Source organism: Neomonachus schauinslandi, chromosome 9 (assembly GCF_002201575.2).
Source record: "Neomonachus schauinslandi chromosome 9, ASM220157v2, whole genome shotgun sequence".
In the NCBI taxonomy this organism is placed as follows: Eukaryota; Metazoa; Chordata; class Mammalia; order Carnivora; family Phocidae; genus Neomonachus; species Neomonachus schauinslandi.
Genome location: NC_058411.1, coordinates 12,273,436 through 12,298,925, shown reverse-complemented (window position 1 = coordinate 12,298,925; position 25,490 = coordinate 12,273,436). Strand labels below are relative to the sequence as shown.

Genomic DNA, 25,490 nt, shown 5'->3' with positions numbered 1-25,490 from the left:
CCTGGGCCCGTCCACCTGCGGCCTCCCCTTACACCACTCTCCCCCAGCAGACACTGCAGGTGATCTTCCCTCTGCCTTGAACACTCACCATCCTCCCCTCCTCGCACCGCCCGCCCCACCAACCTTCAGCATCCCTGGGTACTCCTCATCCTTCAGGGCTCAGGGCGAGTGTCAGCTCCGTGACTCCTACATGCCTGGCACCCCGCAGGACGCTCTCCCTGGGCATCATGACCTTCTTCCTGCCCGCAGCTTAGGGGCGGCAGAGCAGGAAGAGATAGGCCTGCCTTCTGGCCGGCATCCCTGAGCTATTGCACCAGCACTGAGCGGCCCACCCTGGGACTTCTCGTAGTGTGAGCCAAATAAAGCCTGGAGGCTGGCCAGGGCTCTCTGCTAGGACACAGTGGACATTTGCAGCTGGATCAGTTCCTTGTCCTGCGGGGCTATCCTGCACAGTGCAGGACATCTGGTAGCAGTTCTGACCTCTACCCACATGCCATGAGCACCTTCTCTCTCCTCCTCTTCCAAATTACAACAATCAAAACCAGACCTACCGATGTCCCCTGGGAGGCTAAATCTGACCCCCTGTTCCTCCACAGTCAGTTGAGAACTGCTGGTTTGAGGTGCAGCTAAGCTGGACAAGCAGTAACTCATGTATCATTCATCCAGTACCAGGAAATGGCCATAATCCTGGACGCTCCCTCTTGCAGGCGGGAGCATTCGTTCGTTCTGGAGGCACCTACCTGCCTGGCTCTGTCAGCCTTCAGGCTCTCCATGTCACTCTGCAGCTGTTCCTTCTCTTTGATCAGCTCCTCACTGAGGGTCTCCAAATCCTGGTTGCTCTGCTTCTCTCTCTCCAGCTGAGTCTGTAACTTCTCAATCTGTAGAGCCCAAAGACCCAGCCCGTGCAAAAGTCAGCTTCACAAGGTGAACTACATTTTAAGATCAACCAAAAACCTGTCAGCTTCACAGAATACTTTACTAGGTGTCTTCTCGAGGAAAAAATATCTGGATGGCATTCCGTAGTGACCTCAGTCCTTAGCCCACACCTTGCACTTCCAGCTCAGGGAGGAGGGGAAGGTCCTGGGCGCCAAGCCCTCCTCATCCTCACTGCCATGTTCTCAACCTCCTCCAGGTCCCTCGCTTCCATCTCAGGCCTTGTCCACCCACACGAGGGTTGGATCACACGCTCCAGGGGCCACCAGCCACCACCGCTGGATGCCCTGCGGGGACCTCCCACTCACCCAACCTCCCAACCCTCTCCTCCACGACTGCCACCTTGGTTGGTGATGCTCCTGTTCACCCAGCTGCTCGGAGCGGTCTTCTGATGCATCTCTCCTTCCTCTTGCACCCTCCAAGTAAGTTCGTCACCACGTCCTGTCCTGTCTACCTGTGCCCCCACCCCCCCACCTGCCCATTTGCCTGCCGCAGGCCAGACCATGTTCCATCTTGCCTGGTCGACCACCCAAACCCCTCCCGAGCACCAAGCTCTCCTGCTGGGCCCCACCAGCATCCAGGCTTCCTAAACATGAACTACCTAGCTCAGGGCTTCTCACACTTTATTGTGCCCGATGCCCAGAGAGCGTGGTGGGTGCAGATGCTGACTCAGCAGGGTGAGGCAATGCCCATGTTGCTGTTTGCAGCGCGAGGGCTTCAAGGGGGCTACTGTCCCTTCCTGCCAACACCGAACTCCTTATCACTGTGGATAGGAGTTGGGAAAAGGGCAGTGACTGGTGTCAGAGGGACAAAAGTTCAGAGTCTGGTCCCTTGCCACTAGCAACAGGACCGCAAGTTTCTCTGACATGGGGCCAGCAGTGTCCATCTTCATGAGCTTCCATCAGCACGGAGCACTCCTCACACACCTGGCAGGCTTCGGGTGCGCCAGCGTCACTGACCTCCCTGAGAGCGAGCTGGCGGTTATTACTGATCATCGCATGGAGGGCGACTCTGGGCCAGAGGAGCTAAGTGATTCGCCCAAGGCCTTACAGTAAGCACAAAGCAGAGGTAGGACACACGCCAGTGGGCCACCCCAGCCCTGCTCTGGTGCACAGTCGGGGGGCCTGTGGTGTGTACCCCCTGCCTTCCTAGCTCACCCCCTGACCTCACTGTTAATCTTTTACCCCTCTGTCCCTTCTCTCCCAGAGAAAGGCTTCCAGTCTGAAGACATGATTTCCTCACATCCCACCTATCACTGCTGGATGCTCACCGTCATCTCTCTCCCTTTCTGGTTCTTTCTGCCACGGAACTGGAGCCCCGATTCTTACCCATCCCCGAGGGACCGCAGCGACCCTGGGGGAGCTCATGGGGCTCAACTGTGAGCCGGCCGCCAGCCTGCTAGCCCAGAGAGGGCTTTCTGTCCTTCCTTAAGCACCTGGCTCAGGCTGTGGGCTCCCAGAGTACGTGGGTGCCAGGGACCTTCCTCTCAGCCCTGGGGCTGCATGCACCCCCAAAGGGTTGCCCTCCTTCCTCTGAACATAAGGATTCTTTACCTCTTGGCTCAAGGCATGAACTCTCATGATATCAACACATAGTTACAGTCACGAGTGGGACACAGTTTCTCTAAGGTCCACAGAAGTTCCGTAACTTAGAGGGAAGATACTAACTTTGAGGAACAATGGTTCCCACAGACATTGCAAACCTAAGCAAGCTTGCAGCCTGGGCTATACTCGGGATGGTGGGAGAGCCAGGCTGGCACCAGGGAGTCTGGGCCTCCAGGTCACTGTGTCCTGGCTGGCCCCTGTCCCTCCCTGGCCGACACCTCCTAGAGTGGCTATGCTATGAGGACTTGTCCTAAGGCTGTGCCCGCCCTTGCTCTGTGAAAGTCAGTGTCAAAGCCGTGTCCCCTGTGGGCTTCTGCTGGGTTGGTGGTTCACCTACTGACCAAGAAACGGCAGCTGGTGGCTGAGACACACCCCGCAGAGAGAAGAGCAGAGTGAGGTGACCAAGGCTGGGGAAAGGAAATTCAGGGTGAGCTGAGGGGCTCATCCCTCCAGCACTGTGTGCCAGGCCATGGGGGAGAAAGTATAACCACCCGCGCTGGGTCAGAACAGATCCAGCCAGGCCCTGGGCAGGCTGAGCAGGACCAGGAGGAGAGGCGGGAGGACCTTCTTCCCAGGGCTCCTGGCTCCGGACACAGGATGGCTCCGATCTGGGAACAGCGGCACCTCCCTTTGACCAGGAATGCTGTGCCCCATGCCTGTGGCAGGGGAGGCTGTGGCAAGGGAGGGCGGGTGTCCCCCTGGAGAACTGATGCAGAGAGGAAGCGGGGGGTGAGGGCACGGAGAGACGGGGGCTCAGGAGTAATGCTGGGCAGGCAGCACCCACTGCCAGTCCTGTCTGCAGAGGAGGGGCCAGGGCGGACCCCGAGGGCAGGGGAAAGTGTGAGTGGTCACCTCTGAGGCTGGCTGGCAGCTGGGCCAGCGAGATTACACGGCCGCTTTCTATGGCAGACCGTGAGGACCTGTGGAGTTGAAGGTTCTCATCTCTCTAAAGGTCACTTTTTTTTTTTTTTTTAATTTTGGCTGAGGTCAGACTGCCATTTATAAAGACGTTTCCTGTGCTAGGCCCCTGTGAATCTAAAACCCCAAACTGTCTAGGTGCCTCCCACTTGCTGCTCAGGAGCCAGGACTCGAGAGGGGGAGCTTTCCATTGTCTTCCGGGAGACAACAAACTACCTGGCACCTGCCACGCTGCAGGGCACACAATGCTTCCGAGGTGCGAGGACGGTGAGTGACGGAGCCGGGGAGGCCCCCGGAGGGGACTGGAGAGACCGTCCCCCCCGCCCTGAGCCTCACCCTGACAGGAAGTGCCCGCAGAGCCAGGACCAGGGGAACCCAGTCTCCGGCCTGCAGCCCGAGCTCCTCCCCCGCCAACGCAGCCTCAGTACGTGATGCCGGTGGCACCTGGGGTGGGACGGACAGCCGGACACCCGAGCGTCTGTCCTGCGTGGTGCTCGGCAAGCAAGAGCGCTCCTGCCCTCTCCCTCAGGTGGGGTCCGGCAGCTGGTGTGTTCAGAGCCCATGTTGCAACTGTGCTGTCCGGTGTGGGTGCGGTGTCCCGAAGCCCCGGGACCCACACGTGGCGGCAATCCGTAGCTCTCGACGGCCCCCTCGTGCACCTGAGGCCGCATCCCCTGTACAAACGGGGGTCCTCGCTACCACAGGGCAGAGACGGTTTGCAAGCCTCTGTCTGTCCTCCCGGAGGTCTGGGTTCTACTGCGCTAAATCAAAGACCCAGCAGTTGTTCTGAAAGGCAAATACAATTCAGCCATCTCTTCCTCATCCCACAAACCAAGAGAAAGAAGTGAGCTCTGACCTGGTTTTACCACCAGCAATGCCCTAAAACCGTCCACCAGTGTCCTGTACACAGGCACACACGTGTGACTTACGTCGCTGCTCCCTCACCCCCACGCCCCATCCTATGCTTTCTAATAGTGCATTTACTCCGTGCCAGACCCCTGACCTACAGTAACTCGTATCATCCTTACAACCCCCATTAACCCCCTTTCACAGATAAAGACAACAAGGCACACAGAGGTCAAGTCACACGTGGGTCACAGCCTCAAAGCAGTGGTACAGGGAGGAGCCTCACTGCCTCTTAACTCATCAACGATTCTCCCGTCCCTGTATTATAATTAACTGCGGCTGCACGGGATTCTGCATTTCTCCCAGGCTGCACATGCTCGCTGACACCTAAATGCTCTGCCCGGCCGTATATTACAGATAAGGGCTGTGGGGGGGAAGGTCACCCACACCTGGCTAGGGTTACCTTCTTGCTGAGCTGGTGGTTCTCCTTCTCCAGCTCCCCACACTTCAGGCTGTTCTCCTCCAAGGCCAGCGACGCATCCCGCAGCCCCTGGATGGTGCTCTGGAGGCTCTGGTTCTCCTTCTCTAGCTTCAGGATGCGGCTGGAGGCACATTCGTTCAGCTCAAACACAAACGACTTCCTGGAGGCTAAAGCACAAAGTCGGGTCAGAGGCCAGGTTCCAGGAGCCTCTGCTTCCACTCTCTATCCCCAGCCCTGAAATGAGGCCATCAGCCCCCATACCCTACATTTGAGGGGCCCGAGAGGGACTCCCAGGGGTCAGCTGGGTGCCTCATCCCCAGTTCATGTGGTGCTGTCGTGGTCAGCACCTGAGAGTCCCTCAGGCAGTTACAGTCCTTCTGCTGGCTCAGCTGGGTCTATCAAGGGAGCAACCCAGAGCTTAAGAAGAGAGCAGACCATGGTGAAGAAGGCAATGCAAAAGTTACAGACTGACAGATGGGAACCGTTTTTTACCAAGCTGCTAACCTGACTGGGCAGCTCAAGGACTGTAGAGACCAAAAGAGATGGCAAATCAGTAACATTTCTGTGCCAGCTCTGGGAGGCTCAGCAGGAGGGGCACGGTAATTGACTAGTTATGTCTGCTATGAATGGTAAGGTGGCTGTGTGGGTATGTATGCCCAGTACGTGCCATCCTTCGGACAGAGACTTTGTAATTCCACAACTGTATTGGAAAAAAATGAGATGGTATGTGTAAATTGGTTTAAAATTCTAAGTGAGATGAAAATGTGAGTTAAAGACCTAAAAAAGATTATCTACTCTGCTTTGAAGTATCTCAAATACAAATGAAGAAGGGGGCACAGACCCAAGAGTTATGAACTGGAGTTCTTGGCCCCCTCCTGCCACAAGCAGGTGAATGACATTAGGTAACTCGGCGGGGGGGGGGGGGGGATTTTTTGGAAAGGAAAAGGAATGTATGTGAAAGCCCTTGAAAGAAGGGACTGGGGAGGGGTGGCCGTGGTGCCTGGGTGGCTCAATCGGTTAAGCGTCTGCCTTCAGCTCAGGTCATGATCCCAGAGTCCTGGGATCGAGCCCCTCGTTGGGATCCTTGCTCAGCGCGGAGTCTGCTTCTCCCTCTCTCTCTGCCCCTCCCCCCTGCTTATGCTTTCTCTCTCAAATAAATAAATAAAATCTTAAAAGAAAAAAAAAAAAGGAAAGAAGAGATTAGGGTTGTCCCGTCCTCATCTGTCCCGTGAGTGGTACCTCCGGCTCAGCTCTGGGAGCCTTACCACACTGTGGTTGCTAACACAGCCTCCCCCACCTGCTTCTTATCATCACGCCAGGGGCTGGAGGTACATAAAGGGATGGCTTTCCTAGCAAGCACATCGAGCTGGACACAAAACGTGTGCATTCAGATCCTCTGTCTGTTCATAAGAACCAGAAGGCACCTGTAGCCATTTTTAAGTTCTCCTCATCCACCGAGGACAGCAGGACAGACCCAACAAGCCAGAGTGTCCTGTAGAGCCCAAGCAACAACAGGCATGCAGCAGAGGAGGTGGATGGAGCGTGCACAGGGCTGACCCTCCCAGCGCCGACACACATGCATGGAGGGCTCGGCTTCGACCGAGCTACAAATGCAACGAGCCTGACCAGAGGCCCCAGTGACTCAGAACTTGTGACCACTCAGACAGAACCTCTGCAGCATCGATGGGAAAAATCACATTTCTAAACTGCGGTCAAATACACAGAACATAAAATTTACCATTTTAATCATCCTCAGCGTACAGCTCTGTGGCATTAAATACATTCTCACTGTCCTACAAACGTCCCCGCCATCCACCTCCAGACTTTGTCATCATCCCAAACTGAAGTTCTGTGCTCACAGCATCAATGTGAAGGTTCCACGAGTTAAACAATGGAACTGATTACAAGCCTCATTTCCTCTTCAGTGAAAGGCAGTGCCTCGGAGACCATGATGAGGACCCAACAGTTTATCAGAAAAAAACAAAACAAAACAAAACAAAACAACCAATGTCTTGTCACCGAGTGCTATGCTCATTAGCAGCCCCAGCAATCGGGAGGTGTGGGAAAGGGGTGCGTGTACGTGCATGTGTGTGTGCATGTGCGTGTGCATGTGCATATGCGTATGTGCGTGGGGGGGATGGGTTCTGATATGACAAGAGGAAAGGTGCCCTTTACGGAGTGCCTGTGGGCCAGGTATAGTGTAAGGCTTCACGCTTCCTGTCACTGGAAACTCATGGCAATCCTGTGAGGCGGCTTCATTACCCCCATTTTGCAGGTAAGGAAACTGAGGTTTAAAGAAGGTCATCTAGCCAACTAGTTCTGACTCGAGAAGCCACCACACCACACACGCACAAGTACATCCTGGCTTTGTTCCCATTATGCTGCCATTCAAACCAACACCCATTAGCCCCCAGCTAAGCACTAGGAGTTGGGACCACCAAGAATAAACCGTCATCCTTGACCTGAAAGGGCTCACAAACATACTTAGTCTGAGTCGGTGAGGCTTCCGACCCCATCAGCCTCCCTGGTCTCTCACCGGAACACTCATGTTTGGTCTGAGACTGTCCTAGGCAGCCCGCACCACTTCTCTGCTCCACCAGGGGGCAGCGGTCCTCCCCAGTGGACCTCAACTCCCAGAGGAGGGGATCCGTGTGACCCCCTCCCCCCACAGCACCGGGGCACCAAAGCACAGATGGAACTAACTTCTCACACAGATTAATAGTTTACTCAACTGATTTTAGGTTCACAGCCCGAAAACGAGAAATACCCAGCTGCTCTCAGCAACCTTTCCATGATGCTTAGGGATGTTTATTAGAATCGAAAAAGCCACCCCTAAACCAGCCGAATGCCCTACCAACGCTCTGTAAAGTTCTAAGTAAACATTAACTTGCACTATCAGGTGCATGAGTACTATTTTTGAACAAAGGAACTGGCTTATTGTTTGCCCAGTGCTGGAGCTTCCTGCTGCAGGGCTGACTCCGGCCGCACCCACCTTCCCCGGGCCAACACCTCGTCTGGGGTGCTGGGCAGTGGCGGCCACGCAAGCACAGTGGGGAGAGGAAGAGGCCCGGGTCCAGCGAGGAGCTGCCACTTAGCAATCCCCACCCAGAGAGACAGAAAACAGACTGCATCCATCTTGCCCAATTATGCAAATGAACAGAGGAAATGATGCCCGGGGTACATCTACAGTGGAGATTAATGATCACTGGGGATGTCACCTGCCATCCAGAGCTTTCAACCATCCACAGATAGGCCTAAGATGTCCTCTGGGGGTCAGCATGCTGTAATCTGGAAGCTCCTAGGACGGTCCATATGGGAAATGAGAAAGCTGGGGCAACACTTAATTTGCTTCTCATGTCCCGACACTGAGCCTGCCAGACACCTCATGTTCTCCTTGGGGAGAACTGTAATGAAACCGTTCCAAATGGCACTTGAAGGAACTCCTATTTACTTGGGGCAGAAGGACAGACGGACATGGAAGATTCTGAGCCGAGTGTTCAGCTCCCCGGCGGAGGAAGGAGCTGCAGCCAGGCTGGCAGGAAAGACCGGGCGCTACCCACCGTCGGACAGCTCTGCGTTCTTGGATAGCTGCTCCAGTTCCCAGCCAAGGTGGGCGGACTCGTTCATGCTCTGCTTCTGGGCTATCTCGAGCACCATGTTTTCCTCTAGCAGCTCCTCAATTCGCTTCTTGTCTGTGTCCCGGTCCTGGTGCAGAAAGAGGGAAGGAGTGAGGCCCCAACCCCCAGGCACCTGCCCTCCTTCCCCCAGGACGAAGGGACTCCATACACCTGCTCACTGCCAAAAAAAAAAAAAAAAAAAAAACCAAACCACAAACCCCACAGCTGCAAGGAAATGTCTGCCACCCCACAGCCAGCTGTGAGAGTTACAGCCACTAAAAGATACCCTGCCCCGGTGACCTAGGTGATGAACAGAGCCCTGAGGTCTCTAACTGAATGCTGTCTAGACAAAGCAGGGCTTTAAAGCAACGTGAGGACGGGCAGCTTTGTGGCCCTTGAGCGGGCCCAACTCGCCCCGAAGAGGCTCACGAATCACAGCTCAGCCCACACACCACGAAGGCCAGCCGAGACCCTCCTTGCAACAGACACACCCGTACATCCATTTTACAGGAAGGCGTGAGCAGTCAACTGCTGCCCCCTCCACGGCCCCCCAGGCCACCTGAAAGCGCCCCAAGCTGTGTGGGATGTGGTGACGGGAGCCGGCGGTACCAGTTCCAGGTCGTGGAGCTTGGACTTCAGCTGCAGGTTCTCTTTCTCCAGCTCGTGAACCTTATCGCCCCGGGCCCGGGCCGCGGTCAGCTGCTCCTCCAGCATGGCCTTGGTCTCGATTAAGATGATGTTGTCTTCCCTCAGCTCCTGCTCCGCAAAGACACACGCAAGAACCATCAGATGAAGGCACCTGGTTCACGACAAGGGCTCGAGGCCCCACACACACGCTGCAGGGATGAGGCTGCTGCACTGAGGGGTGGCGGTGGGGGGGCAGGGCCCCAACTCTCAGCACCTTCACCTTTCCCACTACGCCAGGCCAGACAGGCGTTCATCTACTGAAAGAGAAAATCCACGCATCAGGAAGATGTCTGAATTCGGTGTCTCCTCCAGCGGACACTTCCTCGGTGTCTACTTCATGCCGCCCGTGGTAGGAAGGCGCTTGGCATTTATAACCTCATCTGGGCAGACAAGCGGCCACTGCCGACAGACACGGGACCTTGCCGAGCCCCGTTTCCTTAAGCAGGAAGAGGTGGGGCTGAGAAATGCTCCCGGACTCGAGAGCTGATTCTAGTCCTCCAGATTCAACACATATTTCGTGACCAGGGTCCTGGGAGAAAGGAGCTATTGAGATCAGCTTTCGTTCCATACCCAGAACATTTTACGTACGTACTCTTGGATGAGCAACGGTTCTCAGCAGCTTCCTGGAAAGGGGGAGTCTCTGAGACTTAAGTCACAAACAAATGGGAACCCCCACAAGTACATACCATGCACCCTGAGTGTTAGGCACGTGCCAGGTGTGGAACGTGGTGGCCATTTCCTCGCAGAGCCCCTTCATGCATGAGGTGCCGCTGGACACTTACACCTGCACCAGGCGGGGTTCAGCTCATTCACCCCATTTCTCCTCCCCCCTTGGTCTCTCCTCTCCCCAGAGCCCTTCCAGCACCACTCAGTATGTTGAGGGGACTGAGCGTCCCCAAATGCCTTCACAGTGTGCAAACACATACATGTGGGGATGTGCCTACTCTTCCTGGTGGCAGTTTTCAAAGGCTTGCCCACCCACTGCATGTTCATTTTCCCTGCATCAAAGACTCGGTAGAGGGGAAACCACGTGCCTTCTTCTGGTCAGTGGTCACGGTTCTGATCAAAGGCTGGTGGCTGTGAAGGGTTTAAGACTCAGGATTACCGAGGTGCCCTCTCTCTGAGACCCTGTCCACTGTGCGGCTGGCCCTGCCCCTACCTCCCTCACTCGTCCCAACAGCCCCAAGACGGAGGCAGGGACAGTCCCTTCCTACAGATGAAGAGGCTTACTTGGGTAAACTAAGGAATGAGCCCAAAGTCACAAAGCTGGTGAGGGGCAAAGCTGGGACTTGAATTCTGGCCCGAGAGCTCCAGACTTGTGTTCTCTCCACTGCCCTTGGCTGCCTGCAACCCATCCTCAACGGGCTCATGGGGGAGAGAGGCCCCGACCAGCAATAATGAGGTGAGCCAGAGAACACAGGTGGGTTTCAAGCATAAGAAGCCTTGGCCCTCCCTCTCCGGCCACTGCCTCCACTGTTCACACCCTGGGTTCCAGGAGGCCCACCCACCAGCTCTCCCCACTATCACCTCACTGCCAGGCCCTCAGCTCCTGCAGCACAGGCTGTCCCTTCAGCCCCACAACCAACTCCTAATCAGCCTGCAAAACCCAGCCCCAGCTGCCCCCTCTGAGAAAGGCTTGCAAATTCACTCTGTCCTTCCTGCTGAGCCAGGTACTTGGGCTCCCAGAGTGCCCGGGACACACCATGAGGCAACATGGCCTGCCCTTCCCCCCACACCATAAATTCCTCAGGGTAGGGCTGTTCCATTTCTGCTCTTGTGGGCCTCAGAGATGTGTTCAATAACACCTGTTGGCTGCATCATGCCATGGAGGGGAGCAGTTAGAGGGCATGTGACATGGGTCCTGAAGGACTCAGTGACTTCCAACAGGCAGGGATGAATAAGCGTGTCCAGGAGTGAAATACAGCATGGAACACGATGATTTCTAACTACTATTCAAATACATCTCCATCTTCTGGCCTCCACCTCAACCTCCACCGTATACAAGGCCACAGAAATACCTCAGCTTGCCTTGTACACACCACTAGCTCAGAAGCGAGAAACCAGATGCGCATGAAGTTGTACCCAAGCTCCTACAGCAGGCCACGGGCTCAGCCGGGAGGCCTGACAATCCTTATTCCTCATCCCTGGGCAGCTGCCCGAAGCCACCCTGCCCCCCTGCAGACCTGACCTCGACTGAACCGGGAGGCTATTTAAAGGCCTGACCCAGCCCTGCAAACAGCTGAGGGGCCACATTTAGGCAGTCACAGGCCAGGCCTGACGGCTGGTCCCCCAGGGACTCGAGAGCAGCCACTGCTAATCTGTAATCTGGCCCAGTGACCGGGAGCAGTGACTGGGGATGTGGGCTGACAGGCTCCAGTTCCCAGGCCTGCCAACTCGCTGTTAGCTGCGGGACATGAAGCAAGTGCACGTCCCTCCATCGGGATCCCTCCCTTTCTATGATGGGCACCCCGACGGGGCTGATACGGAATCAGATGCAATAATGCCCGTGAATTACTCCGTGCACGGCGCCTGAGGCCCAGTGAGCAGGTTGGCTTATTTCCATGGGGTCGCCTTGACCCCCAACGAGCACCAAACATCAGAGGCGGTGGTGGCAGAGTGGGCTGGGGGAGGGGGGAATGTGGAATCGAAGACACAACCGGTTCCTCCCCACCGTGCTCAGACCGCAGTACCCAGTGCATCTCTCAGGCATCTAGAGCGACCGAAAGCCAGCCCTTTAAATTACACAAAGAAACACAAAGTCACAGGTGGAAAGAACATCCAGGCTCCAAGGTTCTCACTCTGTTCCCTGAGTACGAACATTCCCCGCTTACGGCACAGATGTCCGATTTCCCACGTGGACTGCTGGAGGCGGGGCCCTCCTCTGCCCTTCCATTGTCACCCCCCCTCCCTGAATCCCATTTCACCTCTCCCCTGCACCCCCTTAGTTTCTGTGAGCCCCCCTCCCTTATTTCCTTCCTCTTCAAGGCTGAGGCCCTGCAGGCAGACAGACATGTTTCAATGCCAGGTCCACCTCCTTACTGACAGGGCAAGCTGCACGAGGTATGAATGAGTCCTCGGCTTTCTCATCTGGAACAAAGGAGGGGAACCTGCAGCGGCCGCTAAAGCTCGTGGGCCACCATGAGGTTTATGTGTGATGATGTGGCTGGAGCTTAGCCATTCCTGGCAGGCTCCATAAATACAGTTCTTACTGCTCATCTAAAAACCTTGCTGTGCAACACCCTGGGCCAGAACTCCGTATTTTTGGCTTTTAAGGTCATCAGTTTCTGTCACAACTCCTCAACTCTGCAGGTGTACCAAAAGCAGCCACAGAAAACACGTGCCATGGATGGATGCGGTGATGTTCCAATAAAACTTTATGCTTACAAGAATGGATGGGGGGCCGGATTTCACCTTTGGATGGACTGGAGTTTGGCCATCCCCAAGCTATACAACATGCTCGAGGACTCAAGCTCCAGATCAGTGAGGCACAGACCCGGGCTTCCAGGAGCTCCTGGTGTGGGTGGGACATAGGAACACACATCATCCCAGCCACACAGGATGAAGACCGCTGGGCGTGTGCAAGGGGCCTACAGGAAATGTGAAGCTTCAGAAGCCCCCGGGATGCGGCCCGCAGAGCTTGGCCTACCCCCTCCTCATCTGGCCCTGCTGGGGGAGATGGGCTGGGCCCAGGAGGCCTCAGGGGGGCACTGGGGGACCTCAAGGGGACTCAGTATGGCCAGAGCAGAGAGTCCCATGGGGGACCAGAAGTGGAGGAGTGCTGGACAAGGGGCAGAGTGTGGATTTTATCCCAAGAGCAATGCAAAGGTGCCCGAGGAACTCTTAGAAGGGGTCACTGTGGTGGCAGGACAGAGGGATGTGAAAGAGGACAGATGGAGGCTGAACAGCCAGTTCAGATGCTTATGGGCGGCATCCTGTGTGCAGGCCCTGGGGTCAATGAGCAACGACAGAGAAGGCGGGCAGAGGCCCTCATTCTTCAACCTGCCTTTGGGCAGCAGCGGGGAGACATGCTGGCAGGTGGGGAAACACGCTCTGGAGGATGGGGAGCCCCTGGGGCCGGGCGGGGGGGCAGGGTGGACTGATCATGAACCTAGCTCCCAACTGCCTTGCCCACAACCCATCCCACCCCTCGCTGCACGATCGGCTCCCATGTCTCGCTAGGATAAGCTCACTGGAAACACGCCCTTATACCATGCACAATGCCAGGCACCCCCTTTTACAGATGGGGGCAAGCCTCACCCAACACCCAGCAAGGGGTGTGGCAATTAGGACTGTGCCCTGCTCGGTCTCTACCTCTCAGACTATGTTTACTTTGGAGCCAGCACCGCCTAGAAAGCCATAAATCTCAGAGGAGTGAGGACAAGGCCCATCTTACCTTGACCCTACTTAGGACGCAGACGGCAGCAAGGCACCTGCCTTGTGCTGTTGGGAAATTCAGCCAGAAACAAAACACGGGACAAGAGGAACCTCCAGGCAGCCTCTCTGCCTCCATCGTCCTCCCACACGGCCCGATGGCAGCAGTGAGGTGGGACACCTGCTTGCAAAGGGAAGGACCACCGGTGCACCCACCTGTGCTTCCTGCTGTACGTACGGATGCCCACGCCGGTCTCCTCCTGCCGCGTGAACCCTTAAGTAAACCAGACTAGGAGCCACAGAAGAGCTGCCAGAAGCTTAACACCAAAACATGGAAACTTGTGGTCCATATTTTTCGAACCAAAATTAACCTTGCCCTCGCCCTGAACTCCAAAGCCTTTTATCGTTTCCTCCCATGCGGCACTAACACACGCTGCCCCCGTGATATGCGTTACCGTGCTTCTCAGCAGTGACACTGGCCAGGCTCTCGGGGAGGGCACCTGGGCCATCTGCCACGCCCTCTGTCTAGAATTGGGTCCCCTACAGGGTAGGTATTCATGAGCTGGCATGAACAAAACCATCATGCTCCTCTCGCTGCCCTCCTGCCCGTTCACACCTACCACCACTCCATTTGGGAGAGGACAAAGGCTCTTGATTCTTCCTGTCCTTCTCCCCACGCTAAGTCTTTCCATTGCTGATCAATGGCACTTTACCCGACTTGTGGGGCGATTAAGAAGCACCTAGTGAGTGCCAGGCCCCGGGCATGCAGTCGAGTTAAGACCTAGTCCCTGCCCTCAGGGGCTCAATGTGCACACAGGAAGCCTCTGGCCAAGCTCCACCCACAGACCTGCCATCAGCCCTGCCCACCCCACCTCCGGCAGAGAAAAGCCAGCAGGAAGGAGAAAAATAACCCGTCCATCTACGACTGGGGGCCTCATGCCTGGCAGTGCAGAAGAGAGAGCGCCCACAGAATGCACATTCCTGGGGGTCCACTCCCAGGATCTAGGGTGGTGCCCAGGAATCTGCATTTTGAACAGGCCTCCTGAACGGACATGGACACAGGTAGATACAGACCACATCTTGAGAAATAGAGATCTAACACTCACATGCAGCGGTTTCATAGCTTTAAACTGATTAATACTTTAAATTATTTCATTATTAAGTTGATGTTAATCACATACCAGTTTATTCAAAAAGAGTTAACGCCCACTGCTAGCTTTTCACTTTCCACCTCCCTCCCCGTATTTCATTATGGAAATTTTAAAGTACACCGAAAAGTTGGAGTAAGTATTCTGAACGTCATGCACATACCACCTAGATTCTGTAATTAGTGTTTTGCTCTATTTGCTTTGTCACACGTCCACCCATCTACCCAGCTCTCTGTCCAGTTTGTCTTTGGTTTTTGGATGTGTACACATCATATTTGGCTCTTTTATAATCTCAGGTTTTATCACATGCAGGTCAATCTCAATTCACAGACACATTTCTGTATGTCACTGAGTGCTTCTAATTACTTAGAAATTATTCAGGAGTCTTACGGTGAATCCCTTGGAAATGGGTATCAGCACACTCTGGAAAATCTGACTTTCCATATAAAGCTGGGCAACCTTGTTTACTGAAACACAAACATGGGCCCATCGAATACACCTGTGCATCAAGGCGGCGCTGTCCCTTGACACGCAGCCCTAGGGGGACTGAGTGGTCTAGGCCTGGGCCCCCCCGCATTCCAGGGTAGATGGCCCACCTCAATCCCTGCAGGCCCCAAATACCGCTGGCTCTCAACCCAAAGCAACATGTTTGGAGGTCTCTGAGCTGCATTCCAGGTTAACTCCCAACACACACCTACCTGAGTGCTCTGGTAGGCAGGTGGCCGGGGGGGGAATGAGTGCCCAAGTACTCCCATCCGCTGACCCCTGTTATCATGGGCATCAGAGCACAGCAAGACTCATCCTCTCTACAGTGCCCTGGACTCCACGGACCAGTCCCACTGCATCAGCCAGCCTGGGCTGCAAAGCCACTGCCTGCCCCCAAGTAAAATCTCACGCAGACACACACTATTTCTCTTGTGGTAATAAAAACTAAAGCAAAATTTAAGGCATTACCAATCTCACCATAACTCTTCACTAGGACATTCATCAATGTGAAAAATGTTCCAGTTACTACAGAGAGGCATGAAATATGAGAACTGGAGAAATCTGAGGCCCCGGGGGTCCCAGGAGAAACCCCGAAAGTCTGGGAGCTCCGTGAAGCAGGGCATGCATCATCTTGTGTCTGGATCCCTCACTGCTGGTGCAGCCTGGGCGCCCACAGGCACTAACGGGCTGTGTCCAGAGGACCATGCAAGGCTGCTTGGACAGGGCCAGGCGTGAACACAGAGATCAGAGACTGGATCCTGACAGCCACCCACTCCACGGGACAGAGTCGGGGCGAGAGGTGCGAATCACACTCCGCCTCTGATCCCATCTGGGAGCTGCGTAAGGTCCCCCCAATGTGCAGGAGGGCATGCTAGGGCAGCGGTCTGGGCAAACGTGCAAGACTGTCTCTCCTTCTCCCAACTGTGGCATTTCTAGTAAGTGATGAGAGGCCCCGGTGTGTGCCCACGTCCCAGAACCTGTCTGTGCCGGGGATTTATGCCTTTCAAATTCAGCGTGGCCAGTGGACCGTTTCCAGGACAAAGCCAGAGCTGGAGTCCCACCCCCACCTCTGGCTCAGGCCAAGGCCGCAGCACCAAAGGCGCCTTCTCTGCAGGAGGTAGGGTGTCACATTCCTCAGGGAACAGACACTCCTGGGGTAACAAACAGGGCCTGCCCCACGGTCTCCCCCACCCTCCTCCCATGGCCCAGAGGCAGGGCCTGGCTGGAGCAGGAGAGCAGGTCCGCGTCTTCAGCCACACAGCCTTCCCCAAGCGTGCCTGCCAGCAACACGGCTGGGAGAGGGCCACCATGCTCCCCAGACCTGTGTTCAGTCCCCTCAAAAGCCTCCTGAGTGGCAACTGGGGTTATTTCTTACCAAACAAGCCCATTTGGTTTGTGCTGACATCCTGATTTTACCAGCTCATGACAACTACTTCCAGACCCCGTGGGACTGGTGATGGGGGTAAAATCCCCGAGTCCTTGGAAAAGAGGGTCCCAGAACCTGCGGCTGATGGGTGAGGGGCTGAAGTATCAGTGACCCCACCTGGATCTTGGTCTCCAGTCCCCCGTTAGCCCTGATGCCCTCCCCACCCCCCGCCATCCACCCAGAACCTCAGGATCCGAGTGGGTTCCACGACTGAGGGCTTATAATGGGACCAGCCCAAGTGCCAGGAATTCTGCCTCTTTCATCTGAAAAAAACTCATGAAGTGGTAGGACTATCTCTATTTTAAAGATGAAGAAATGGAGTCCCGGCAAGAGTTAACCAGAGAAAACAGCAAGAAGAAGAAAAATCATCCTTGAGTAGAAGGTCATCACTGTGGTATGAAGCAGGAGAAGGAAAAATCCTAAAAGAAATCAGAGCTCTTCATTACAGAACCATGTTCTCTCCCCTGCCTCACCCCTCTAACACCTCCAGCCAGGCAAGGAGCACAGAGGGGCCTTCTGGGGCAGCGCAGACAGGCTGAGGTACGGGGAAAGCTTCGCTGTGGAGATCCTATGGCTCCCTTTTCCCCAAACCCCACAGGTGCATCTGGAAGGCGCAGGCTCACCTCCATGCGGGCCTTATAGAAGTCCACGTCGTGCAGCTTCTCCTTGCAGCGCACCAGTTCCATCTCCAGCCTGTCCACGCGGTTGGCCTTCTCCCTCAGGGAATCCAGCTCATCTCGATAGGCGCGAGCAGAGCGGGCATCAGCCGCCAGCTGGATGTTCTGGAAGGTAGGAAAAGGCATGGGAACCCAGGTTAGGGCATCCCTCCTCGGAGGGAAGAGGGAGCCAAGTGCCTGCTGTGTAATGTTTCCAGGACGTCCCAGGAGAAGCCAGGTTCTGGTGGCTGGGCAGGTTTGTGTCGGGGGGGGGGGTCCCCACACACTGTCACGAAGACACAGGGTCACCCCCCAAAGCAGTTCTTAGGACAAGTGGCTCTCAGGCAGTGCTGCTTTGGGCTGGACAGAAACAGGCCTTTGCTGGAAGCTCCTGATGCTGCATTCCCAAGCCTCCAGGCCACAGTTACTGGGGAGTCCCAGCCACCAGCACCCGCTCCTCCTGGACACGCGCACAGGCCCTCCCACTCACCTCCTGCTTGACTTTCTGCAGCTCCAGCACCAGCTGGTCCACCTCGTGCCTGGTGTCCACAAGCTGTTCTGTCTTCTCCTCCCTGGGGGGCGATTTGGAGGGACCGTAGTGAGGCCTCCTCAGTTAACATTCCCCCAGCCCCCCACCTCATGAGACCAGAGCAGGGAGAGGGAAGGGGACACTTCCGGGAGTGAGGAGGGCAGTCTGCAGATGGAGCCTGCAGAAAGGTTTCTACTCAAATGCTTTTCCCATTTTTAACTTTTTAAAGCCTGCTCTCAAACCCCACCCACCAGACTCTGCTGGATTTCCCTCTGAGGGTGTGGGCCAGGTAAGGAGGCTCTGGCCAAAGACACATTCCCCATAGCCAGGCAGGCAGCGAGGGGGAGGCGGGCAGCTCCCGAGATGGGGTGAAGTGATATTCACCTGCTGCAGGAAAGACGGGACAGCAGGTTCACCCAATGGGGTGAACTGCATCCTCCCTCCAGCCAAGAAAACATCCCCGTGTGTGATCGTTCCTGCCCCCAACTGGACTCGTGTGGACAGGAGGCTACTTCTGTAGACAATCTGTAACCCAGACTGGCAGGAGCCCAGACAGGGAGGCAACCAGTCCACATTCAAACAGCGACCCCACTCGGAGCTGAGCCCGCTTACGCCGGGGCCCACGTCAGAGCGCTCCTGTCAGCTGCAGGGCGCAGAAGTAGACTGCACGACAGACACGCCCACACCACAGCAGAAAGGCAGCCCGGGGTCACCGGAGACTCACAGCTCCTGCCTGACACGGCGCAGCCTGGCCTTGGTGTCGGCCAGCTCCACGGCCAGGTGCTGCTTGTCCTCGCTGGACAGGCTGCTGGTGGGGCTGGGGGTGGACTCGGCGCTGGAGGACTTGAGCGGGCTGGGCGGGTGCTGTGCCTGCAGGTAGTCCCGCTCCTGGGTCAGGTCCACGATCAGCTGCGGCGGGGCGGAGAGAGGAGGGAAAGCAGCGGTCTCACCAGCGCACCCCGCACAGCACACACGGCCACACTCGTCGGAAGACAAGGAGAAAGTGAGAGAAGAGGCTGGCTGAGAACGAGAAACCACGAGGGAGGGAGGCAGGAGAAAGGGGGTGTGAGTTTTTAAGAAGAGACAAAATATCCAATGGGACGACCAGGAGCGTGTGACTGGAGGAGCCCCACCCACCCAGACAAGAGCTCAGCATTTCTAGGACCTTCTCCCATGGGTGTCAGGTGACGCACCTCCGTGCACTCGTCTCGCTCATCGATGAGCCTCCTGAGATGAAACACCATGTTCCTCGAGAGGGCCTCCAGCTCCTCTGGGGCCACGTCGGGGAGCTCCAGCCACTGCAGGTCGAACACGTTCTCCTGGTTGTGGGTCACCTGTGGGCACACAGGTAGGCACTGCAGAGGCCGGCCGGGAGCATCCATCCCCTGCGTTAGGCGAGGTGGGGTCCTGGCCGACTCACTCCACCAACACCATCAACCCTTCACCGACAAATCCTCTGCCGTCAGAAGGGCGCTGCGTAAGCAGATGCAAGCTCCCTTCAACAAACCCCTCCCGCTTTCAACACCGCCTTTAAGAGGACCTGGGTTTTGCTCGAATGCCAGAAAGCGCTCCTACAATATAGTCTTTCCCTAAACAGTCCTCAGATACTGTTCCTGGAGCACCGTCAACTTCCAACACAAGGAAGGGAAGCCTCAGGGGCTCTGAGGGGGAGAAGGACCCTGTGTTATTACTTCAAATCAAACGTGAATACGGCAAATGTTAAATCAAACTCTTACGTCAGAATGCTGGGTACATGACAATTTTATTTCGGGGGGAAATAGGTCATAATCTAAAATGACCTTCAGGTAAGCCTGTATCTCATCCCCACAGGTCACGTAAGATCATCTGGTTTCCCCTTTCCGTCAGGTGTGAGCGGAGGCCCCCAGCTATGTCTGTTCTGGGCAGCCTCTCTATGGCTTCTGCCAGCCTGACCTTCTCGCCACCTCCCCCTCCAGACCTACCAAGGGGGCAGAAGATCTATTTTGAGTATCTGATATCTCAGTTTTGGGAAGAGAAGTATTCGTGGACTCAGGCTTCAACCAGGGAAAATAAAAAGAAACCACGGCTATCCACTCAGTGAGGCACACCAAAAAAAGTTCTTAAATTTTTCAGAGCAGTACACAGAGACAGAAAACAGTTAAACAAAAACAAAAGATAGGGCCCTTTAGTGTCTCAAAGACAACCCCTTTCTTACCTGTCCCCACCTTACAAAGGAAACACTGAGATTCAGCGGATCACGAAGATCAGGAGAAATCTCATCCCGTGGTTCAGGGCGCACTCAGGACTCGGAGTGGAGGCTGGGTGATAGGCCTGCCCCCAAACCAAGGCTGGAGGAAGGCCTCTGTGGAGGGGGCGCAGGGGCTCAACCCCAGGAGCATGTCAGTCCCCCAAGGAGCTTTTAATTAAAGGCTGGTGCCCGTCCTCCCCTAGTTCTGCACACCCGAACATTTAAGAAGCACCCAGCTAATGGTGAAGCCCAGCCCCCACCACCAGTCACCACATGAGAGGCATGCAGGACTCCTTTCTGGCCACATCGCTTCTGTCGCTCTCTTTTTAACATCCTGCTGTCTGAGCAGGAAAGGCAGAAAGTGGAAAGACCTGGTGAGTCTCAAGGACCCAGGCCCTGGAATAAACACAATTTTCAAAATACACAGACGTGCAAGGAAAATTAAAAAGCAGAACCATTCTGAGGCTCACCATTGGTCAGCCCCTGATACGGGCGGTTGAGAATAGTTGTTACATTACTGACTTTCCCTGATGGACCCCCTCCCTACCTGCAACGAGCTACATCCACCTCCTTCAGATCCTGGCTCAGAGCTCACCACCCCCATGCGCAGTGCCCTGGGCAGCTGTGGGAGCCCCCCCAAGCCCAGGAGCAGCCTGTCCCCGGTGCCAGCACGGGGACCTCTGCCCTCAGCTGCTTCTGCCAGTTAGACACCCGCTCCTCCAAGCTCCTCTGCGTGTCTTTTTTGTGTCTTTACTTCATCTGTCCAATTACACTGGAGGCTGAACCGTATCTCCTGAGGTGATTAAAGCATACAGGGCTCCTTTTGGAGAGAGGGTGGTGTGGAGGTCAGGGAAGGCAATTTTCAGGTGGGCACTTGCTTCTCCAGGCTCATTTTCCAGGGAAACCACATCCACCTAAGGGCAATGGCGGAGGGGCTGCTCTCAGGCAGAGCCCTCCTGACACCATCCATCCAGGAGACTTGGTCTCTGCACAAGCCCTCTGGGACTTGCCAGTTTTTAACTCCCCAAGTAGGGCAGCTTATTTCTCTGCCACGTCACTGACAAAAGCAGAGAATCTCTCTCTATAAAGATCAACCATTCTAAGGAGGGTGACATTTGCCAGAAGACATTCTCAGGGTCTGTAAATCAAATTCTGAGCCTAAACCACTTGATAGCTCTTAAAAATAGTCTGAGTCCATATTAGGCAAGAAGAGGAGGCAAAAGAAGACTTGATTGAGGGTTTAAAAAAAATTTTTTTTCTTATTTCTACCCCATTTTAGCTTGCTGATGGTTACCTTTCCAAATAGAATCAGTGTGTCTGCGGCATCTGAATCCTAACAGAAGCATGATCTTTAAGCTTCTCCCCCGTGGATCATGCTCAGCTCCGGGTGGCCACAGGAGCGGCCGTCCACAGCCACACCCCACAGAGCCACACACCTACCTCCTGTATATGGGCCACGATCCCGGCTTGGGTCTCAATGTCCAGCTGTTTGATTCTCTCAATAAATTCCTCTTTCCTCTCACACTGTGGAGGGTTACAGGTATTAATGGAAGCTCTGCGAGGGCAACCTAGGGCCACCCCGCCGCCAAAGTATAGTTTCAAAACGAACTGCCCAGCCACCCAAGCCTTCTCCGGCTTCCTCCTTCATAACCAAGCAAGCTCCTGTCCTCCCAGAAGCCCTCCCCCACGGAGGCTTCTCTAGAAGTTGCTCAGACTACCGGTATCAGACCTACAGCAGAATCACCTGGGGGGTGATTTTGAAAAAGCTCATCCCAGACTGACAACACTGGGGAGGTGCTGGGGTGGGGGGGGGGGGGGAGCGGATGCTGAAGTCTGTACTTTAATCAGCTCTCCAGGGGATTCTTAAACAAGAGCAGGAACACCCGGTCTAGGCCAGGGGCTGGCAAACTTCATCTGTAAAGGGCCAGATGTAAAAAGAAAAAAAGAAAAGAAATCTCAGACCCAGTGGGCCATTTGGCCTCAGCTCTGCCACTGTGGCGTGAATGCAGCCACAGAGGATGTGTAAAGGAGCGAGCATGGCTGTGTTCATAAGACTTCACAGGTGGCAGGTCAATGTGGCCCACAGGCCGTAGTTCCAGATGCTTCTATACTGGGGACAGGGTGCTAATGGCATCCTGGCCCACGGGTCCCCGCCTGCCCTCTGGCCCAAGGTGCCCTGTGCCAGACATGGTGGCCACCACTCTCTCAGGAACCCAAGAATTCCTACCTCACAACTGCAAACCCACAATGGCGGGGAGCAGGCCCTCCCCCGGCCCCGGCCCCGACCCCGACCCAATCCCTACCTGAACGGCACAGCCTAGTACCAGCAGCAGCAGCTTCTTTATTTCTTCCATGCTCTTCCCTAAACCAAAAGAGCAGCATATCTAGTTAAGCTCAACTGTTCATAAAATTTCACCAGTGATCTGTGTCTGCAGCAGGGGGAGGGGAGGTGAAACCCAGCTAGAGAGACAGTAGTCTTTCTGTCCAGCGATAACCATCTCGGTGTGCACACTCCCATCTCTTTTCTTTGTATGGGCTGATTTTTTAAACAAATGAGAATTCTGTCTGTAGCTATCTGTGGCCCTTTTCCATTCAGATAGCATAAATATCCTCTCATGATAATGAATGAACTTCAGAACCAGCAGCTCTTTTTGGTGTGTGGGAAGCAAAGCACAGGGGAGAGAGTAATCCCCAAGGAAAATACCGAGTGCTCCAAAATAAGGCTGTATATAATTCTGCCTTTCCATCATGCAGAATGTCAAACAGACAAGGGAGAATAGAGAAACAAACCCCCCACCCCCATCATCCCGCTTCACATGATCAACAGTTTGCACATCAGTTCACCCCCTCCCCCACGTTCTCTGTCGCAGTGTTTGGCTGGAGTATTCTAGAGCAGATCCCAAACGTGTATGTGTCTTTTTTTTTTTTTTAGATTTTATTCATTTGAGAGAGAGAGAGAGGGAGAGCGAGCAAGCGAGCATGAGTGGGGAGAGGGGCAGAGGGAGAGGGAGAAGCAGACTCCCTGCTGAGCGCAGAGCACAACACGGGGACTCCATCCCAGGACCCTGGGATCATGACCTGAGCCAAAGGCAGACGCTTAACCGACTGAGCCACCCAGGCGCCCCTATATGCATCATTTTTGATGGTCTCATACTGACTTTATACAAAGGCCACAAACTTATTCAACCAGTCCTCTTTGAGAGGTTCAAGTTTTCACTATTTTAATCTGAACACTGCTACAGAGAACACCTTAGTGGCTAATTATGCACATCCTTACCTCCTTCTTTAATAAATTGCCCTGCAGAAAGGCTTTACCCTTTTACTTTCTCATAACCGAAAAACAGCAAGTCCCAATCCCCCATTGTCCCACGTCTCTAACCTCCCGCTCTTTCTCTGTTCTGCCGGAGAGGCCAAAAAAATCTTATTTCGCCGTTCTGCGTTTTGTCTCTCTGATTATGCTTGAGGCCAAATGCATCCTCATCTGCTGGCCTAATCAGTTGTTTTTTTTTAAAGATTTTATTTATTTGACAGAGAGAGACACAGCGAGAGAGGGAACACAAGCAGGGGGAGTGGGAGAGGGAGAAGCAGGCTCCCCGCAGAGCAGGGAGCCCGATGCGGGACTTGATCCCAGGACCCTGGGATCATGACCTGAGCCGAAGGCAGTCGCTTAACCAACTGAGCCATCCAGGCTCCCTGGCCTAATCAGTTTTGATCACGTAAATAAACAGAGTCAGACACTGGGCTCTAGACCGGCTCGGTCACCCAAAGAGATGTGACTCCAACAAGCCAAACTCTGTCTCGCAGGCTTGGTCTCCGTATCTACGAAACGGTTTCCATACCTTACAGTGTGATGAACTGGGTGATGTGCAAGTTTGCTTGCAGGTGAAAAATTCCACAGGGCTCTCCCATTCTTATTGTGTCCTGTTCTATTTGGGAGAGAAGCAACACACCACAAATAGCATGGTGTTCTCGACAGACTTAGCGGCACCTGCTCACTCTGTGCAAATATGGCCCAATGTATCCCCAACGACCACCAGGACGAAAAAACCGAACTTGAGTCCCAAGAATCAGTGTTGTGGTTCATTTCCAGTCCTTGGGTGTAATGTGTGTGTGGAGTGACATGCGATCTTGTCCTAATATTTCTCAACTGAGAAACAGCTCAACACAGCTTTTCCCGAGATCATGGCTGAGTCTCAGGTATGGCAGCTGGGCATTAGCTCAACCAAAACTGCACTCCCCCTTCTCACCTTCCAGCCTGAAGGTGGGCAGGAGGGGTTGGGGGACTAGGCCTCAGGGACCCTTCAGAGCACGCAGATCCACAGTCCTAAGAATATGCTTAAGGTTTGGCACCGCACATCAGTGTACTATGGTCAAGCCCTTCTCTTTGCTGATAAGGTCCAGAACCTTATCAATGTTTGAAATGGAAAAAATTTCAGACTAATGCATTCTTTTAACTGGAGGCCTTTTCCTTGGCCCAAGAGGTTCTAATCCATAGACATAAATAAATGCATGACCACAATGACTAACTTTTGCATTAAAGCCGAGTTGATGATCAATCATGATTTTAGTTTTGATAACAAGGAAATGCCCACCTGAACATTCAAAGCCTGCAATCAGTCTCACCAAAATCTTTCCCTGGCCACAGTGCTGCATCCAGCCCATGTGAGTGCTCTCACCTCTGTCCCCTCGATCAGTCCCCAGACACCTGGCAAGTGCCCCTCATAAGCCTTTGGTGGACCTAAAAGGTGCAGACCCGCACCCCCCGCCCCGCCCAGGTGTTGCCAGTGATGATTCACCTTCCACAGGCCACGCACCTGGTGTATAACCAGCAGGGAGCAGACATGCAGGAGGAAAGCATCTGGAAGGTCTCAGATCGACTCAGACAGAAGTCAGAGTTCACACGTGAATCTTTACATACTCTGTTCACAGGAAAGGCCCCAAAGGTCCTAATTATATCATACTTTAGAATAATTTAAACTCCGATGATCCACGTTCCCCAGCTCATGATGGATAAAAACAGCAAGCTGACCGCGGGAACAACACCAAACAGGCCCACTAACAACATCAGGAGCATCAGTCAGCTACCTGACTGCAGGGAAGAGACCAGAAACCCCGTGCACATGCACACAAAGGGCTCAAACTACATTCTGTGACTTTTCGGTAAAAGAACAAAGGGTTCTGTTCCCTCAGCACCGAGCAGCCACACACAATGACAACCGTGAGTCATTCACTCATTCGCTCGCACCCATTAGGAAAGTATGGAATTCCTGTTTGCTACATTTTAGAACAGAGTCGGGGCAACGTGTTTAAAGGAGAGGGTCTTCGAAAAATTTTCATGGAAAAAAATTATTTAAAATTAACTTTTTGGCGATGAACAGAGTCCTAGGAAATTTGCCTCTGCCGTCATTCATTTCTTTTTAAGATTTTATTTATTTGAGAGAGAGAGAGCACAGAGGCAGAGGGAGAAGCAAACCCCCCTCTGAGCGGGGAGCCCGATGCGGGGCTCCATCCCAGGACCCTGGGATCATGACCTGAGCCAAAGGCAGACACCACCCAGGCGC

At 54.5% G+C, this 25,490-nt stretch overlaps 1 protein-coding gene across 1 annotated transcript in view; it reads right to left on the bottom strand.

Moving 5' to 3' along the window:
• The window catches only part of CCDC88C (coiled-coil domain containing 88C), a 117,797-nt gene that overhangs the window by 31,310 nt on the left and 60,997 nt on the right, over nt 1-25,490 (bottom strand). Inside the window, exons 5-14 of the mRNA XM_044918051.1 lie at nt 22,233-22,291; nt 21,370-21,453; nt 18,896-19,036; nt 18,427-18,611; nt 17,664-17,745; nt 17,141-17,299; nt 9,009-9,155; nt 8,343-8,487; nt 4,765-4,949; nt 741-878 (exon numbers count right to left, since the gene is read on the bottom strand). Of these exons, the coding sequence (XP_044773986.1) occupies nt 741-878; nt 4,765-4,949; nt 8,343-8,487; nt 9,009-9,155; nt 17,141-17,299; nt 17,664-17,745; nt 18,427-18,611; nt 18,896-19,036; nt 21,370-21,453; nt 22,233-22,291 (1,325 nt within the window). The remainder of the gene's footprint in view (nt 1-740; nt 879-4,764; nt 4,950-8,342; nt 8,488-9,008; nt 9,156-17,140; nt 17,300-17,663; nt 17,746-18,426; nt 18,612-18,895; nt 19,037-21,369; nt 21,454-22,232; nt 22,292-25,490) is intronic.